The sequence below is a fragment of the Salvelinus sp. IW2-2015 genome, linkage group LG36, assembly GCF_002910315.2.
Source record: "Salvelinus sp. IW2-2015 linkage group LG36, ASM291031v2, whole genome shotgun sequence".
In the NCBI taxonomy this organism is placed as follows: Eukaryota; Metazoa; Chordata; class Actinopteri; order Salmoniformes; family Salmonidae; genus Salvelinus; species Salvelinus sp. IW2-2015.
The window spans coordinates 9,686,357-9,705,072 of record NC_036875.1 but is presented as its reverse complement, the minus strand read 5'-3'; the positions used below and the strand labels follow the sequence as shown (position 1 = coordinate 9,705,072).

At 45.5% G+C, this 18,716-nt stretch overlaps 1 protein-coding gene across 1 annotated transcript in view; it reads right to left on the bottom strand.

Annotated features, from left to right (window-relative positions):
- LOC111959435 (plakophilin-4) overlaps positions 1 to 18,716 on the bottom strand; it is a 120,950-nt gene that overhangs the window by 4,805 nt on the left and 97,429 nt on the right. The window contains exons 12-19 of the mRNA XM_070437725.1: positions 9,498 to 9,681; positions 8,207 to 8,324; positions 5,682 to 5,867; positions 4,333 to 4,506; positions 3,637 to 3,787; positions 1,016 to 1,208; positions 551 to 635; positions 134 to 251 (exon numbers count right to left, since the gene is read on the bottom strand). Of these exons, the coding sequence (XP_070293826.1) occupies positions 134 to 251; positions 551 to 635; positions 1,016 to 1,208; positions 3,637 to 3,787; positions 4,333 to 4,506; positions 5,682 to 5,867; positions 8,207 to 8,324; positions 9,498 to 9,681 (1,209 nt within the window). The remainder of the gene's footprint in view (positions 1 to 133; positions 252 to 550; positions 636 to 1,015; positions 1,209 to 3,636; positions 3,788 to 4,332; positions 4,507 to 5,681; positions 5,868 to 8,206; positions 8,325 to 9,497; positions 9,682 to 18,716) is intronic.

The following is an 18,716-nucleotide window of genomic DNA, read 5'->3' as shown; positions in this document are numbered from 1 at the left end:
GGTGTCCACATTTGAGTTTTTAACCTAGGGCAAAAACAAAAATGTGGACCAGGAATTATTTTTWAAAACTGGGGAATAGGGTGCCATTTGGGACGCAATCTAGGTGAATTATTGTTTATGTGGCTAGGCTGACCTGACTGGTTGACCGGTGACATCTGTATGTTGCTGGTGGGGAGGGTGGGCTGAGACTTGAACCTGTCGCGCTCTAGAGTGGATACCGGTGTGATGAAGTGGTTTTGGCTCCATCCGTCCTAAAGGCCAGCAGAGAAAGGAGACAGTGGTTAGTTTGAGCCACAAAAACCTGGGCTGCGTCCCAATAATATCTCCTTTCTCCTGAAGTGTACACTTGTTCACTACTTCCCACAAATCGAAAAGCATTGGATTGGCGGCGACACGGGCTTGTGGGAGTTTCCGCCATATCTCATACACCAGCCATTTCCTTTCAATGAAGGAAAGTGAACAAGGGCACACTTTGGCAGGAAGGAGAGATAATTGGGACGTAGCCCTACTATATTTAGCCTCCTCATCCCAACACTGGTCATTCCCTTACCTTCTTATAGATAGTTCTCAGGTCTTTGTACTGCCACAGTGTGTTGAGGACCTGAGCAGCAGCTTTCACCACCTTCATAGAGTACCTTTGCGGACAGAGAGATGCATGTCACCACACATTACCCCTGAGAAGTTACAACTGAGGCCTCTTAGGACTATACGGCAAATACATGGCATGGCATGTTTCTGTGGTTAAAAAATGAGTCTACTCTCAACTGTTTGAAATTGCTCTCACTCCATTCCGGGGTGTAACCTCAGCACATGAGCCTAGAGCAAGCTTCTGTGTGGAAGCACAAGTTGTCCTTCCTCGTGCTCTCTGTGTGCATCCCGAATGGCACCCCTATCCCCTATATAGTAAACAACTAAAGTAGTAGCAGTAGACTGAAAAGTAGTGCACTATAACGGGAATAGGGTGCCATTTGCGACGCACCCTCTGTCTGAGCAGCAGCTGAAGCCTCTCGCTCACCTCTCTCCCCTGCCCTTGGTGATGTTGACCAGCTTCTCGATGCCGCCCGTGTCGGCCAGTGCCTTGGCGTTCTCCATGTTCTTGCTGGTGACCTCGTGCAGGGTGCAGCAGATGGCCGCCACCGTCTCGTCAGAGAGCAGGGTGGTGTTCCCCCCAGGGAGACGGTTCACCAGGTCCCTCATCGCATACTTCCCTGGGAGGGAGGGAGGGAGGGAGGGAGCGAGTATTAATTATGTACTTATAATTTCTGTTACGAATTTACGATCGAGATTATGGCAAGGCTTCTTTATAAACCCACTCTTGCTTCCTCATCCTTACCTCCACAGACATTTTGTTCTATTTGACTTTTTAACAGCAAATAAATGAACTAGCTACACCTTTAAATAAAACTGGAACGCAACAGGGAGAGAGAGAGAGACAAAACGGAAATAAAGAGACATTCATTGCATTTTTGATATACCGTGTCTTACATAATGTATTTGTACTGCAGATGCCTTCCTCTAGGGCAGGAGACCTAGAGTACACCGTGTACTTTTGTACTTTGCTGATGCTACATTTGTTCACCTTGAGTTGTCCTGCCACAGCCTGCCATGTACCTTTCCTATAGGACATAGCATTAGTGCCCCCCAGACCCTGGGTTAAAACCACTTGTTTTTCCCCCTGAGTCTCCCTCAGAAGATCAGCCCCTCCAGAGTACCTCTCCACACAGCCCCTCTCCCCCACAGTATCTCCCCCATCTCTCAGGCTGCAAGCTCAGCTGCTGCCTCTGCCTCGCTGGAACACTAACTCATTATTATTTCCACATAGCTAGCCCATAAAAACCTGGTTTCCCTGAAAAGGGGTGATTTCACAAAAAACAAGAAGAATTGGGATGAAGGGTAGCAATCTGGGCATATAATCAGCAGTTAGATTACTAAACGTGAACATAGATCTTCTGGTTCTACTTCATCTGAAACCTCTTATTTTCCATTTCATCTTTTCCCTTTTTTTTAATACACTGAGTGTACAAAATATTAAGAATACTCTTTCCATGACATAGACCAGGGATGGGCAACTGGCGGCCCACCGGCCACATGCGGACCCCCAATTTCACCCAACTCATTCGGGGTCTCAACTTACTGTTGAGAGTTAGAATAGTAGAATACACAAGGTGCAATTTCAAAATTTGGTTGTTCATCAGCAGTCCATCAATTAGCCCATGTCAGCTAATTTATTTTAGATTGGTAAGTTACTCTAGCGACCAGCTATCTAAACATGTACTGTAGTAAGCATAGTCGAATTACTGACCGGGGTGGGGCCCATCGATCATCAGTTATCATGTTAAAAACGTCAAACATTTAACTCCAAACTACACATTTTTCTCTCCACCCCATGGCAAAATTAGTAAAATTGGATGAAATGAGTTATAAAATGAATAAATCTTCTCTCTGCCCAATGGAAAAAGGTGTAGAATTGCAGCAAACGTGCTTTAAAATGGCAAGATTTTCTCTACGCCCCATGGCAAAATGAGCAGAATTGCAAGAAATTAACTTTAAAACGTATATTTGTATATTCCGTCACAAGGGGGGCCGCTAAAAGGTTTTGCTTGCAAGGTGGGGGGTGGATGTGGGTACGCAGACCCATGAACCAGTGGGGCCCTTCATGATGAGTTTGTTTTTTTGTGGCCCCCACCCCCATCAAAGTTGCCCATCCCAGACATAGACTGACCAGGTGAATCCAGGTGAAAGCTATGATCCCTTATTGATGTCACTTGTTAAATCCACTTCAATCRGTGTAGATAAAGGGGAGGAGACAGGTTAGAGAAGGATTTTAAAGCCTTGAGATAATTGAGACATGGATTATGTATGTGTGCCATTTAGAGGGTGAATTGGCAAGACAAAAGGTTTAAGTGCCTTTGAACGGGGTATGGTGGTAGGTGCCAGGTGCACTGGTTTGAGTATGTCAAAAAACTGCAACACTGCTGGGTTTTTCATGCTCAAAAGTGTCCGTGTGTATCAAGAATGGTCCACCACCCAAAGGACATCCAGCCAACTTGACACAACTGTGGGAAGCATTGGAGTCAACACGGTCCAGCATCCCTGTGGAACGCTTTCGACACCATGTAGAGTCCATGCTCTGACTAATTGAGGCAAAAGGGGTGCAACTCAATATAATAAAATGTTCCTAATGTTTTGTACACTCAGTGTATAGTGTTGGTTGACCATTTATTTGATCTGTGCTTGTATAGCACATGTACATAGCCTACTGTACTGGTTGGTTGCGTTCCATACCGACTACATTGCAGATGCATTGTATCAACCAATGGTTGGGCGCCACCCCATCGACTGCGCAGTCGGCATCAAACTGTTATATCATATGATGTGGTGATCGTGAAACGTTAAACACCTATCCATCTGAAACGTTAAACACCTATCCATCTGAAACGTTAAACACCTATCCATCTGATACGTTAAACACCTATCCATCTGATACGTTAAACACCTATCCATCTGAAACGTTAAACACCTATCCATCTGATACGTTAAACACCTATCCATCTGAAACGTTAAACACCTATCCATCTGAAACGTTAAACACCTATCCATCTGAAACGTTAAACACCTATCCATCTGANTCCTCACCTATGAGCTCCTTGTTCCTGACATCCAGGGCCATGTTCCTCAGGGCGGTGGCCACAGAGCAGACCACCCTGTCGTTGTCCATCCTCAGCAGCTCCACCAGGATGGGCAGACCCTTCTCCTTACGCACCGCCGCACGGACGTACGCCGTAAACTAGTACAAACGCAGAGACGACACAGAGAGGACATTTCGACTCTATCAACTTAAGAGTGTACACTTGATATATATATATATATATATATATATATATATATATATATATATATATATATGTTTAATTGTCACATACACCGGATAGGCGCAGTGAAATTTGTAGTACAGCCATAGTACTAAAGACATGTTTTTTCTTCTTCAGAAAACCAGACAACAATGATGTCATAGCCCCTGTGATAAATGTCCTAGAGCTGAAATAACCAAGAGCCACTGACACACGACTTTCAGCTGGATATCTAGCTTGATCTAGCATCCTTCCTTGTCCCAGAAGCTAAACATTAACAACTAAGGGGTTTAGGAGAAAGCACTAAAAGTGACTATTGACATTTGTTTCACTGAGGAGAGTTCCCCTTTAAAATGTATTCACTTTACATAGCTAATAGACTATTCATTGTACAGGGGAAAACAACACACAGTAGACTAGTGTTCTCGTCATCTCCTGTCCTGGGTGCTGTGTAGTGTGTACTCCGTAGTGTTCGCCATACCTTCCAGTTCCCAGCAGACAGGTTCTGTAGGGACCCCGCCGAGCCCTCCAGAGTGGCAGGGTTGGAGCTCTCAGCCAGCAGGGTCAGGTAGGGCTTCACCACGGCTGGGTGCCACAACATCTCCGCCCCCTTGGGGGACTTGGAGAAGCCGGGGATGGGGCCCACTCCGTCCCACTGAGAACACATTACAAACACATGATCATGATTAGAGGTTCTAATTAAGGAATAAGGCCCGAGGAGTATTGGCCATATTCCTCATGGTTTATGGCCAATATACCATGGCTAAGGGCTGTTCATATGCACAATGCACCGTGGAGTGCCTGGATACAGCCCTTAGCCGTGGTATATTGGCCATATACCACAAACCCCTGAGGTGCCTTATTGCTATTATAAACTGGTTACCAACGTAATTAGAGCAGTAAAAATAAATGTTTTGTCATACCCGTGGTACACTGTATATACCACGGCTTTCAGCCAATCAGCATTCATGGCTCAAACCACCCAGTTCATAATACAATTTTGACTATATATATATCAAGTGTCTCAGAGTAGGAGTGCTGATCTAGGATCAGTTTAGCCTTTTAGATCATAACGAAGATGATTATATGCACAGGCGGGACCTGATCCTAGATCAGCACTCCTACTCTGAGACGCTTTGTGAATACGGGCCATGGTCTTCTCTAGAGCGCTCCTAGAAGAGTTAAAGGCAATATGTCAGTGTGTTATATGTGAAAATGTGATTGTATTATACATTGTGKTTTAATGTTTAAGGACTAAAAGAGATGCAAATAAAATAAAATCAAAGTAATAGTTCACTCCAAAATCAAAGTCGGCAAATGTTTTCCATTTCTCAGAAGGGAGAAATGAGTCCACGTCCCATCATGCCATCTGTTGCGTAGATCCAGCTATACGGCGCCTCGGTCCCAAATTATTTGAAAAGACAGGCAGGCACCGTCATCTAACTTCGTCATGTCAGACAAAACAGATGTGGGGGGACTTGGACTCTTGCTACTAGACCACTGTTGAGATCTTAAAAAAACGTTTGACAAACATTTGGAATGAACAATCACTTAAGGCCTAGGGAAGTGTCATGTGTTATAATTCCACCACTCAGTGATGAGTTGTTATCCCGGAGCTCAGCTGGAGTGAACATTCCCTTTGAACACCTAGGAAGTGATATTTCCACCCTCAGACTGAAGTTTCGTCCCCAAATGGCACCCATTATAGTGCACTACTTTTGACCAGGACCCATAGGGTGGACGACATAGGGTGCACTACAAGAAGGTGAACTACATAGGGAATAGGGGTGCCATTTGAGATGCAACCCAAGATGTTATTCTGGAGCTCACCTGCTCTTCCTGGGAACCCTTCTTCTTCCTCTTCCGGCCCCAGCAGCTGGAGTCCACATCCTTACTGGGAGACTCACTTCCCAGCAGGCCGTCCAGCTCCTGGGCTCCCTGCAGCCTCGACGGCGGCATCTCCAGCTCCAGGCGATACGACAGGTTCCTCAGAGTGCAAATACAGTTCTCCACAATCTAGAGAGAGAGAGATGAAGGGAGGAGGGTCATTTACTTGATTTATTGACATCTTCATTGGTTTGATATGTTTCTACAGGTTTAATATGTTTCTATAGGTTTGATATGTTTCTATGGGTTTCTACAGGTTTGATATGTTTCTACAGGTTTGATATGTTTCTACGGGTTTGGATATGTTTCTACAGGTTTAATTATGTTTCTATAGGTTTGATATGTTTCTATGGGTTTATAGTTCTACAGGTTTGATATGTTTCTACAGGTTTGATATGTTTCTACGAGGTTTTGATATGTTTCTAAGGTTTAATATGTTTCTATAGGTTTGATATGTATTTTCTACAGGTTTGATATGTTTCTACAGGTTTGATATGTTTTCGGGTTTGATTGTTTCTACAGGTTTAATATGTTTTCATAGGTTTGATATGTTTCTATGGGTTTAATATGTTTCTACAGGTTTGATATGTTTCTACAGGTTTGATATGTTTCTACAGGTTTGATATGTTTCTAAGGTTTGAATATGTTTCTATAGGTTTGATATGTTTCTACAGGTTTGATATGTTTCTAAGTTTGATATGTTTCTACGGTTTTGATATGTTTTTACAGGTTTAATATGTTTCTATAGGTTTGATATGTTTTCTATAGGTTTTGATATGTTTCTATAGGTTTGATATGTTTCTATGAGTTTGATTGTTTCTATGGGTTTAATATGTTTCTACAGGTTTGATTATGTTTCTACAGGTTTGATATGTTCTACAGTTTGATATGTTTCTACAGGTTTGATATGTTTTTACAGGTTTGATATGTTTCTATAAGTGTTGATATGTTTCTACAGGTTTGATATGTTTCTACAGGTTTAATATGTTTCTATAGGTTTGATATGTTTCTATAGGTTTGATATGTTTCTATGTTTATTTAGATTTGATATGTTTCTATGGGTTTGATGTGTTTCACAGGTTTGATATGTTTCTACAGGTTTGATATGTTTTCTACAGTTGATATGTTTCTACAGATTTGATATGTTTCTACAGGTTTGATATGTTTCTACAGGTGTGAATATGTTCTATAGTTGATATGTTCTATGGGTTTAATATGTTTCTACAGCAGGAGAGGAGAGAGAGAGTGAGGGAGAGAGAGAGAAGATAGTGGGGTTGGTTGAGGGGAGAAAGATAGAGGGTTGGTGAGAGAGAGATAGAGAAAGAAAGAGAGATAGAGGGTTGGTGAGAGAGAGAGAGAGAGAGAGAGATAGAGGTTTGGTGAGAAGAAAGAGAGAGGGGTTGGTGAGAGAAGGAGAAAGAAAGAGAGATAGAGGGTTGGAGAGAGAGAGAGATAGAGGGTTGGTGAGAGAAAGAGAGAGAGGGTTGGTGAGAGAGAGAGAGAAAGAAGAGGAGAGAGAGGGTTGGAGAGAGAGGAGAGGGTTGGTGAGGAGAGAGAAGAGAGAGAGGAGTTGGTTGAGAGAGAGAAAGAGAGAGAGGTTGGATGAGAGAGAAGAGAGATAGAGGGTTGGTGAGAGAAAGAGATAGAGGGTTGGAGAGAGAGAGAGAATAGAGGGTTGGTGAGAAGAGAGAGAGAGAGGAGGTTTGGTGAGAGAGAGGTTGGTTAGAAGAGGAAGAGAGAGAGAGGGTTGGAGAGAGAGAGAGGGTTGGTGAGAGAGAGAGAGATCTCAATAAGTACACTATACATTCTAAGAGGTTTGTTCCAGTGAAATAGTGCTCAATAAGCTGGACAGCCTCTGTGTGTTGGTGTGGAGACATCCCAGGCCTGCTGTAGCAGTAGTAATGAATTAGGTATGGGACCCATGGTGTTAGAACAGAATAAAATGTCTCCACTTAGAAACAGAGATCTGGGTTTAACAAATGGGTTTAATTCCTTACTGTTTGATGCCCACTACTGGGATATGAGCATAGCAATAAATACACTGGATGTATCCCAAATAGCACCCTATTCCCTTTATAGTGCAATTTTCTTGACCCGGGCCCATAAACGCACTGGTCAAAAGTAGTGCACTATATAGGACAGGCCAAATTTATAGGGGAGATACTCAACCGTAACAGCTGGCTAAGGGACCAGTGATGAAGTCCATAAACGTTTAAGTGGACGCTATTAACATTGTAGACATATGGGCTGATAGAAGGCCTTCCCAGTCAAGTAACTGAGCTGTGCAAGTCAATGTGAGCGAGAAATGATCTATTCAATTCAAAACTGGTAGGGTAGGATTTCTCCTTCTCCCCTACAGCTGCCTGCCATCGTGTGACAACATGTTATCTAGTCGACACTGTGTGTGTTTGCGCACACGTGTGTGTGTGTGCGTGCATGTAGGTGTGTGCGTGTGTTTGTGCACAGACCTTGCTGTCGAAGTCCGAGGTGTTGACACAGGCCTTGATGACGTAGAGTAAAGAGTCCACCAGTCCCTCACAGGAACGCATCTGTTTTCTAGCCTCCTCCCCCGCCGAGCTCAGGTTCCTTTNACAGGCCTTGATGACGTAGAGTAAAGAGTCCACCAGTCCCTCACAGGAACGCATCTGTTTTCTAGCCTCCTCCCCCGCCGAGCTCAGGTTCCTTTAAAAACAACACACACCAGTCAGGATATAGGCCCCTACAGCACACACACACAATAACACACAATCACACACAAAGACRGCCCAGCAACATAAACAAACAGCCACTTTCTTTTTTTTAAAGGCCTTGTCCCAAATTCTACCCTATTCCCTACCCAGTGCACTACTTTCAACCAGGGCCCATAAGGCTCGGTTTAAGGTAGTGCACTATAAAGGGAATAGGGTAGTATTTGCGACATAGACAAACTGTGTGTTTGTTCCCCTAGCGCGACTCTGGTGTGTGTTGTGGGGTTTTTACTTGCGCCGTCTCATCCATAATGGATGAGGCTCTCTGGTCGGCCTGGGTGATGCCGTTATGAGTGCTTTGGAGAGGGAAATGAGAGCCTAACTGAGCGCGCTCAGAGGCACAGCTCCATTTGCTGTCACCAATTAGAGAACAAACTCCAGCATTCACTGACTGGCATCAGTCCCTAACGGCAACCTCTTCCCTATTTCGTGCAGGACTTTCGACTAGGGCCCATAGGGTACTGGCCAAAAGTAGTTTACGAAATAGCGAATAGGTTGCCATTTGGGACGCATTCACTGCCTTCAAAGGAAGGGCCCTGGGAGGGTGGCTGGAGAGCCAGAATACCCTTCCCTATGGCTGGGGAGTCTTTTACCCTCTACACTGTCTGACTGTGTAACCACAACGGACTGACTCATTTAACCTAAATCCAATGACAGGTTGACMGTTYTGGTTGACTTCACGTTAAKTGACAACTCAACCAAATGTAAATCAAAACTAGACGTTGAACTGACGTCAGTGCCCAGTGGGACTTTATTGTATCTGTAAACACACGGTACACAGACTTTCTGTCACTGTGTATTTTTTTAAAATGAATACTGCCATAGATGACCTGTTTACAATGCATTATTTGTAAGTTCCCGTGGGCAGGTTCGTCTCATTCCCTAGTCATGACTCGTGTTTGTAATATTATTTACAGAACAGCTGGAAGGCTATGTTCAAATATGAACCTGGCTGCAGGAGCTTGAAACATCCAGAAGGGGGTGGTATCATCATACACAAAATGTCCGTTACCTCATACAGCCACTGGTGTTCCTCAGGACCAGAGACGAGTGGAACTTGAGTTTGTGGTCCTCGTCGAATGTCGAGCTGCTCCACCCGGAATGGGGTATGATCACAGTGTTGGTCAGAGTAGTTAAGGCATCCCGAATGATTGTCATCTTGACGGAGTCACAGGAGGAGAGGTTCCACAGCACCCCTGCAGAGAAGACGGAGGAACGGGAGGGGGGGGACATGTTAGAGAGAGAGACAGGGCCACAAACTCCTGGTTGTGTCAGCTGTCATGTGCAGTTAGGCTAGCCCCACAGAGCTGCCGAGGACCAGGGCTTTTTTTATAGCTCAGCACACACACACACACACACAGAGAAGAGACGAGAGGACCAAAGGAAAAATAATAGCCCTCGTCACAAATGAAACCCATCCTCCAGCTGTGAGACGTCGGGCATCTGGATCAAATAGAACCTTAGAAGCATTACATATCCTGCAGGCAACTGAGGAAGACTTTTCACTCGAAATGAACACAAACAGCATATGGCACCGGCTCAGCGGTTTAAAACGTATCGTATGAATAATGTCTTCCCGATATCATGTCATCATTTTATTCATTTGAAATGCATGTATGCTAACCAGTGATAATTCTAGTATACAGTATTTGATGCTTCATCTGCTCCAGATGACCCAGTGTGGAGCCTGTTCTTTATATCAGATGGCTGTGACTGTCAGCAGAAAGCACAGGCTGATTTCTGCAGGGCGTCACTAACCTTGGACAGGGCTGCAGCTCAGCTCCTATCTAACCACAGGCAGCGAGCGAGACGTAGAATGGGACCCTGTTCCCTATGTAGTGCGATACTTTTGAACGGAGCCCTATGGCACCTTATTCCCTATGTAGTGCACTACTGCTGACCAGATCCCTAAGGGAACCCTATGGGCCCTGGACAAAAGTAGTGCACTATATAGGGAATAGGGTGCCATTTGGGATGCATGTATAGCTGCTATCTCCTGCTGCGGGCAGAGCAATAGAGAATTATCTACACCCCGCTGACTGGCGGATCTCTTTGGTTGTGTGTGAGGATAGGCAAACATGAAATTCGACACATTTTGCCATGGCTTATCCCGTGTCCTTATGCTATCTGAGTGACTCAAACATTATAGCGAAATCAATAGGGGCCCCATGCCATGACATTTTGGGGAATTGTAGATTCTCGCTGACCGTGTAGTTTTTATTTTGCCGATTGTTAGTTCTCAAAGATGATCTTATTTAACAATATATAGCTCCATTATATTTTCGACATGCTTTATCTCTGGTTTTAGTCATTTAAGTTTACACTGAAAACTTTTTACCATCCTGAAATCATTTCTTTTGGAGTGGCGGCAACGGTTTAGCAGCGGCGGCCCACCTCTGCTAAATTAATATAGGGGAAACACTGGTGTGCTTGTGTGTATGGTGTTGCTGTGTGGGTGCGTGTGGGTGTGTGTGTGTACAAGTAATCCTCGTGGTTTCCTTGAGCTCTCGCATTTCCACCACAGTGTGTGTACCCTGTGTTTCCTAGACACTGGTCTCTCTTATCTTCTCTCCAATGAAACCAGTGGAGATCATCGCGCCCATTACTATAGCCCAAGGGCACAATATAAAGAGGATGCCAGCAAGGCATTATAGAGACAGATCTGTCTGTGGCCCAAATAGTGTCTGTTCCTTCCCTATCTTTGAGTTACCCTGTTTACCCATGAAAGCATCTCTCTCCATGGCTAACACTCAGCCGATGAAGCCTCTTATCTGCTTCTGCCAGGACCATGTCGGGCTGCATACCGACGCTATAACATCACCTCTGCTATAACGTGTATGCTCAGGCCCTGGGATTCATTTCAATAAAACCTCCCCGCGGTGATTGAGCGCCTTTCTCTACTAGCTTAGCCTATAGCCTAGTTTGTCTTTCTCCGATGGCTGTTTAGTGAATTCCCTCAGACAGAGGGCCTTGTAATGTAGAGATAACACAAACACACACGCAGGCAAACTGAAATGTCCCAGGTCTGTCCCAGTAGCCATCCTAGTTCCTCCTCAACGGCCCCGAAGCTCTATTTGAACAAGCCGCTAACCGGCCAGCTTTTAAACTGGCCCTGTGGAAGCCGCCTGGCCGCCGCAGTCTTGGGATAAATCGGGCAGCTGAGCCCAGTGAGGTGTGACTGACAGGGGTAAACGCCCATGTGTCACATTCTGACAGTCAGAGGGAACAGCCTGTGTGAATGAGGCTTGATCTCTCAGATCTTGGCTTAGTCCTATACACGCTACTGTCTGTGTGTGTGTGTGTGTGTGTGTGGCTAGGTGCGGGAACAATAGCCCCAATGTAAACGAATGCCCAAGCTGGAGAGGAAATACGCTGTGACACGGGAGCCATTCATCCTTCTTCGAATCAATCCTCGAAAGACAAAATCATTTGACTGTGGCCTAGATTTATAAAGTTAGGGAGTGTGTGTGTGTGTGTGTGTGTGTAAGAGAGAGAGAGAGATGGGGAGGGTAGTGTGTGGCTCTCTCTCATTGCTTGGAAAGCAGTGACCCGGCTAAAGGGCTCCATTCCGCCCCATAATGAAATCTCCACCGAGCTTGTTATTCAGTTACAGTCTGCGTGATTTAAGTGTTGAAGCCAGGACAGCCCTTACAGTACCGAGCTAGTGTGGGTCAGGTGTTTAGCCGCTTCTGATTGGCCAGAGTAAGGGTGTGGTCGGGTATGAACAGGCTCTGATTGGGTAGATGAATGGGCATAGGCCAGGCATCAGTTGGCTCTGAGAGTTTACATGCTCTTTGCTATACAGCTGTGATGAGCATGTAGATCCATTGCGATACTAGACCCAAATAACACCCTATTCCCTATGTAGTGCACTACTTTTGACCAGAGGCCATTCGGGGACGCAGCCCTGGACAGTCTTGTGTCCGCTCAAAGCAGAAGGCTTGCTCCAACATGCATTATTAAAAAATCAAGACTAGCTTTGACACTGTTATTCGACCCTGGGCCAGTGGGGGGCAGAGCGGAGAGCTGTGTGTAGACTAGCGTTTAGTAGAAAATCGTTTTTGTTTTCCCCCAGTCTGTAGGGTGTGGCTGACTACAGTATAACTGTGTGCCTGAAGTCTGAATGCAGAGCGGCTGCAGGGTGAGCAAGATGACAATCTGTACTCTGCCCTACATCTGAGGAAATGGAGGCTTTGCAGCAGCTCCAGTGTGTCTCGCTTGATGAGCTCTGTTCAATTTCAAAGGAACGCTGATTAGAGATGAGCGCCGTCGGGCTGATTTCCCTACAGCTGTCTGGAAAAACACTCAACACAAGGCCCAAGGTTAGCCCTGTACCTGCTTTGCCATCTAAACATAGACACTTCTATTTAAGGGAAGCTACATAGGGACACAGGAGCAATGATCCCACACACACACAAAAACTAATGTGATTTTGTTCCTTCCCTGGTTGTGTCGGTTGGTCGTTGGTCCTTCCCTGGTTGGTCGGTGGTTGTAGTTGTGACAGTGGGTCACATGTGGACAGACAGTGCTTTGTAGGACAGGGCCCCTGTGTGCTGCTCGGAGCAACAAGGTCGGGCAAGGGCCAGGCTGTGTGTGTGTGTGTACAGATGCTGCTCCCACCGTAGGCGCCAGGTGACACCTGTACTGCCACTGGGGTGACAACAGCCAGGGGAGGCCTGGCACTTTGATCTCAGAAGCCTTGTGAGGACAGGCCATAACCAAAACAGCTGCTGTGGGAGCCAGGGACCAGGCCTAGCCGGCTTGACATGTCCCCACAACATGAACCCCTGACCTGATTAGAAAAGAGAAGAGAGGTGGCGGCTCCATTAGTAGCTCACATGGAGCATGGCTGATGATCCACTGGAATAATAACAGAGTAAGGGGCCATTGACACACAGGGGAACAAACATTTCCTGCTCAGAGATGGGCACACTGAGTACCCTATAACCGTCTCAAACAACATCTCCATCCCAAATGGCACTAGACAATGGCGCCGGAGGAGCCGGCTGCCGTCTCCTAACCAATCGTGCTAGTGTGTGTGTTTTTTTGCGTTATTTGTAACTTATTTTTGACATAATGTTTCTGCCACCGTCTCTTATGACCGGAAATAGCTTCTAGATATCAGAACAGCGATTACTCACCTCGCACTGGATGAAGATTTCTTTCTTTAACGAGTCGGACGCAAAGGATTTATTTCAAACACTCGACAAGGCCCTCATCCCAATCATTCGCAGGAGAAAGAGACGGAGATATCGGGGACATAGGTCGGGGTGCCTTGTAAGGCTCTGACGGCGATTGGGTAATCTGCCTTTACCATCAGTCCTATTAGCCAACGTACAATCATTGGATAACAAAATAGACGAACTACGATCACGTATATCCTACCAACGGACATTAAAAACTGTAATATCTTATGTTTCACCGAGTCGTGGCTGAACGACGACATGAAAAACATACAGCTGGTGGGTTTAACGCTGCATCGGCAAGATAGAACAGCCGCCTTCGGTAAGACAAGGGGTGGCGGTCTGTGTATATTTGTAAACACCAGCTGTTGCACAAAATCTAATCGTAAGGAAGTCTTGAGTCTTGCTCGCCTGAGGTGATGATAAGCTTATCTCATGATAAGCTGTAGACCACACTATTTACAAAGAGAGTTTTCATTTATTCTTCGTAGCTGTCTATTTACCACCACAAACCGATGCTGGCACTAAGACCGTACACAATGAGCTGTATACGGCCATAAGCAAACAGGAAAACGCTCATCTAGGAGGCGGCACTCCTAGTGGCCGGGGACTTTAATGCAGGGCAACTTAAACCCGTTTTACCAAATTTCTACCAGCATGTTAAATGTGCAACCAGAGGGGAAAAAAACTCTAGACCACCTTTACTCCACACACAGAGACGTGTACAAAGCTCTCCCTCGCCCTCTACTTGGCAAATCTGACCATAATTATATCCTCCTGATTCCTGCTTACAAGCAAAAACTAAAGCAGGAAGTACCAGTGACTTGGTCAATAAAGAAGTGGTCAGATGATGCAGATGCTAAGCTACAGGACTGTTTTAATAGCACAGACTGTAATATGTTCTGGGATTCTTCCGATGGCATTGAGGAGTACACCACATCAGTCACTGGCTTCATCAGTAAGTGCATCGATGACGTCATCCCTACAGTGACTGTACGTAAATACCTCAACCAGAAGCCATGGATTACAGGCAACATTCGCACTGAGCTAAAGGGTAGAGCTGCCGCTTTCAAGGTGCGGGACTCTAACCAGGAAGCTTATAAGAAATCCCGCTACGCCCTCCGACAAACCATCAAACAGGCAAAGCGTCAACACAGGACTACTATTGAAATGTACTACACCGGCTCCGACGCTCGTCGGATGTGGCAGAGCTTGCTAACTATTACAGACTACAAAGGGAAGCACAGCCACGAGCTACCCAGTGACTTGAGCCTACCAGACAAGGTAAATTACTTCAATGCTCGCTTTGAGGCAAGCAACGCTGAAGCATGCATGAGAGCATTAGCGGTTCCGGACGACTGTGTGATCACGCTCTCTGTAGGCCGCAGGGCCAGACGGATTCTCAAGACGTGTACTTCGAGCATGAGCTGACCAACTAGTAAGTGTCTTCACTGACATTTTCAACCTGTCCCTGACTGAGTCTGTAGCCAACATGTTTTAAGCAGACCACCATAATCCCTGTGCCCAAGAACACTAAGGTAACCTGCCTAAATGACTACCAACCCATAGCACTCACGTCTGTAGCCATGAAGTGCTTTGAAAGGCTGGTCATGGCTCACATCAACACCATTATCCCAGAAACCCTACACCCACTCCAATTTGCATACCGCTCCAACAGATCCACAGATGATGCAATCTCTATTGCACTCAACACTGGCCTTTCCCACCTGGACAAAARGAACAGCTATGTGAGAATGCTATTTATTGACTAGAGCTCAACGTTCAACACCATAGTGCCCTCAAAGCTCATCACTAAGCTAAGGTCCCTGGGACTAAACACCTTCCTCTGCAACTGGATCCTGGACTTCCTGACTGGCCGCCCCAAGGTGGTAAGGGTAGGTAACAACACATCTGCCACACTGATCCTCAACACAGGGGTCCCTCAGGGGTGCGTGCTCAGTCCCCTCCTGTACTCCCTGTTAATTCATGACTACATGGCCAGGCACGACTCCAGCACCATCATTAAGTTTGCCGATGACACAACGGGGGTAGGCCTGATCACCGACAACGATAAGACAGCCTATAGGGAGGAGGTCAGAGACCTGGCCGTGTGGTGCCAGGATAACAACCTCTCCCTCAACGTGACCAAGACAAAGGAGATGATTGTGGACTACAGGAAAAGAAGGACCGAGCACGCCCCCATTCACATCGACGAGCTGTAGTGGAGCAGGTTGAGAGCTTCAAGTACCTTGGTGCCCACATCACCAACAAACTATCATGGTCCAAACACACCAAGACAGTCATGAAGAGGGCACGACAAAGCCTATTCCCCCTCAGGAGACTGAAAAGATTTGGCATGGGTCCTCAGATCTTCAAAACGTTCTACAGCTGCACCATCGAGAGCATCCTGACTGGTTGCATCACTGCCTGATATGGCAACTGCCCGGCCTCCGACCGCAAGGCACTACAGAGGGTAGTGCGTACGGCCCAGTACATCACTGGGGCCAAGCTTCCTGCCATCCAGGACCTCTATACCGGTGTCAGAGGAAGGCTCTACAAATTGCCAAAGAATCAAGCCACCCTAGTCATAGACTGTTCTCTCTGTTACCGCACGGCAAGCGGTACCGGAGCTCCAAGTCTAGGTCCAAAAGACTTAACAGCTTCTTACCACAAGCCATAAGACTCCTGAACAGCTAATCAAATGGCTACCCAGACTATTTGCACCCCCCCTCTTTTACGCTGCTGCTACTGTCTGTTTATTATCTATGCATAGTCACTTTAATTCTCCCTACATGTACAGTGGGGCAAAAAAGTATTTAGTCAGCCACCAATTGTGCAAGTTCTCCCACTTAAAAAGATGAGAGGCCTGTAATTTTCATCATAGGTACACTTCAACTATGACAGACAAAATGAGAAAAGAAAATCCAGAAAATCACATTGTAGGATTTGTAATGAATTTATTTGCAAATTATGGTGGAAAATAAGTATTTGGTCACCTACAAACAAGCAAGATTTCTGGCTCTCCACAGACCGTGTAACTTCTTCTTTAAGAGGCTCCTCTGTCTCCACTCGTTACCTGATTAATGGCACCTGTTTGAACTTGTTATCAGTATTAAAGACACCTGTCCACAACCTCAAACAGTCACACTCCAAACTCCACTATGGCCAAGACCAAAGAGCTGTCAAGGACACCAGAAACAAAATTGTAGACCTGCACCAGGCTGGGAAGACTGAATCTGCAATAGGTAAGCAGCTTGGTTTGAAGAAATCAACTGTGGGAGCAATTATTAGGAAATGGAAGACATACAAGACCACTGATAATCTCCCTCAATCTGGGGCTCCACGCAAGATCTCACCCGTGGGGTCAAAATGATCACAAGACGGTGAGCAAAAATCCAGAACCACACGGGGGACCTATGTGAATGACCTGCAGAGAGCTGGGACCAAAGAACAAAGCCTACCATCAGTAACACACTACGCCGCCAGGACTCAAATCCTGCAGTGCCAGACGTGTCCCCCTGCCTTAAGCCAGTACATGTCCAGGCCGTCTGAAGTTTGCTAGAGAGCATTTGGATGATCCAGAAGAAGATTGGGAGAATGTCATATGGTCCAGGATGAAACCAAAATATAACTTTTTGGTAAAAACTCAACTCGTCGTGTTTGGAGGACAAAGAATGCTGAGTTGCATCCAAAGAACACCATACCTACTGTGGAAGCATGGGGGTGGAAACATCATGCTTTTGGGGCTGTTTTTTCTGCAAAGGGACCAGGACGACTGATCCGTGTAAAGGAAAGAATGAATGGGGCCATGTATCGTGAGATTTTGGAGTGTAAACCTCCTTCCATCAGCAAGGGCATTGAAGATGAAAACGTGGCTGGGTCTTTCAGCATGACAATGATCCCAAACACACCGCCCGGGCAACGAAGGAGTGGCTTCGTAAAAGCATTTCAAGGTCTGGAGTGGCCTAGCCAGTCTCCAGATCTCAAACCCCATAAAAAATATTGGAGAGGAGTTGAAAGTCCGTGTTGCCCAGCAGCAGCCCCAAACATCACTGCTCTAGAGGAGATCTTGCAATGGAGGAATGGCCAAAATACCAGCAACAGTGTGTGAAAACCTTGTGAAGACTTACAGAAAACATTTGACCTCTGTCATTGCCAACAAAGGTATATAACAAAGTATTGAGATAAACTTTTGTTATTGACCAAATACTTATTTTCCACCATAATTTGCAAAAAAATGTTCATAAAAAATCCTACAATGTGATTTTCTGGATATATTTTTTTCTCATTTTGTCTGTCATAGTTGAAGTGTACCTATGATGAAAATTACAGGCCTCTCTCATCTTTTTAAGTGGGAGAACTTGCACAATTGGTGGCTGACTAAATACTTTTTTGCCCCACTGTACATATTACCTAAATTACCTCGACTAACCTGTGCCCCCGCACATTGACTCTGTACCGGTACCCCCTGTATATAGCCTCGCTACTGTTATTTAACTTCTGCTCTTTAATTATTACATTTGAATTTTTTGACTTATCTATTTTTGACTTAACACTTTTCTTAAAACGACCTTGTTGGTTAAGGGCTTGTAAGTAAGCATTTCACTGTAAGGTCTACTACTACACCTGTTGTATTCGGCGCATGTGACAAATTAATTTGATTTGATTCCCTACACAGTGTAGTACTTTTTACCAGAGCTCTGGGTGYCATTTGAGACACAGACATACAGGACATGTCACTTAAAAAACAAGGTTAAATTACAACGCCAACCGTGCTTCCAAGGGAAGAAATATGTCGGAGGGTAATTGGAGAGTAAGTCGTGTCGGTTCCAATCAGCCCATTGGCTGTGGCCAGTAGGAAGAGAACTGAAATCTCCTCCTGTGGATTATACTGATTGGTTGTGATTATCCAGAGGTGACACTGTGATCGATGACCTTCTCTAATGCTAAGCATTCTGGGTCTTCCACTGCCAATTAACCATGCTGCCGAGGTTTTACAACACACGCAGTCGTAAAGAGTGCTCACGACAGGTCAAAGCAATTTAGTC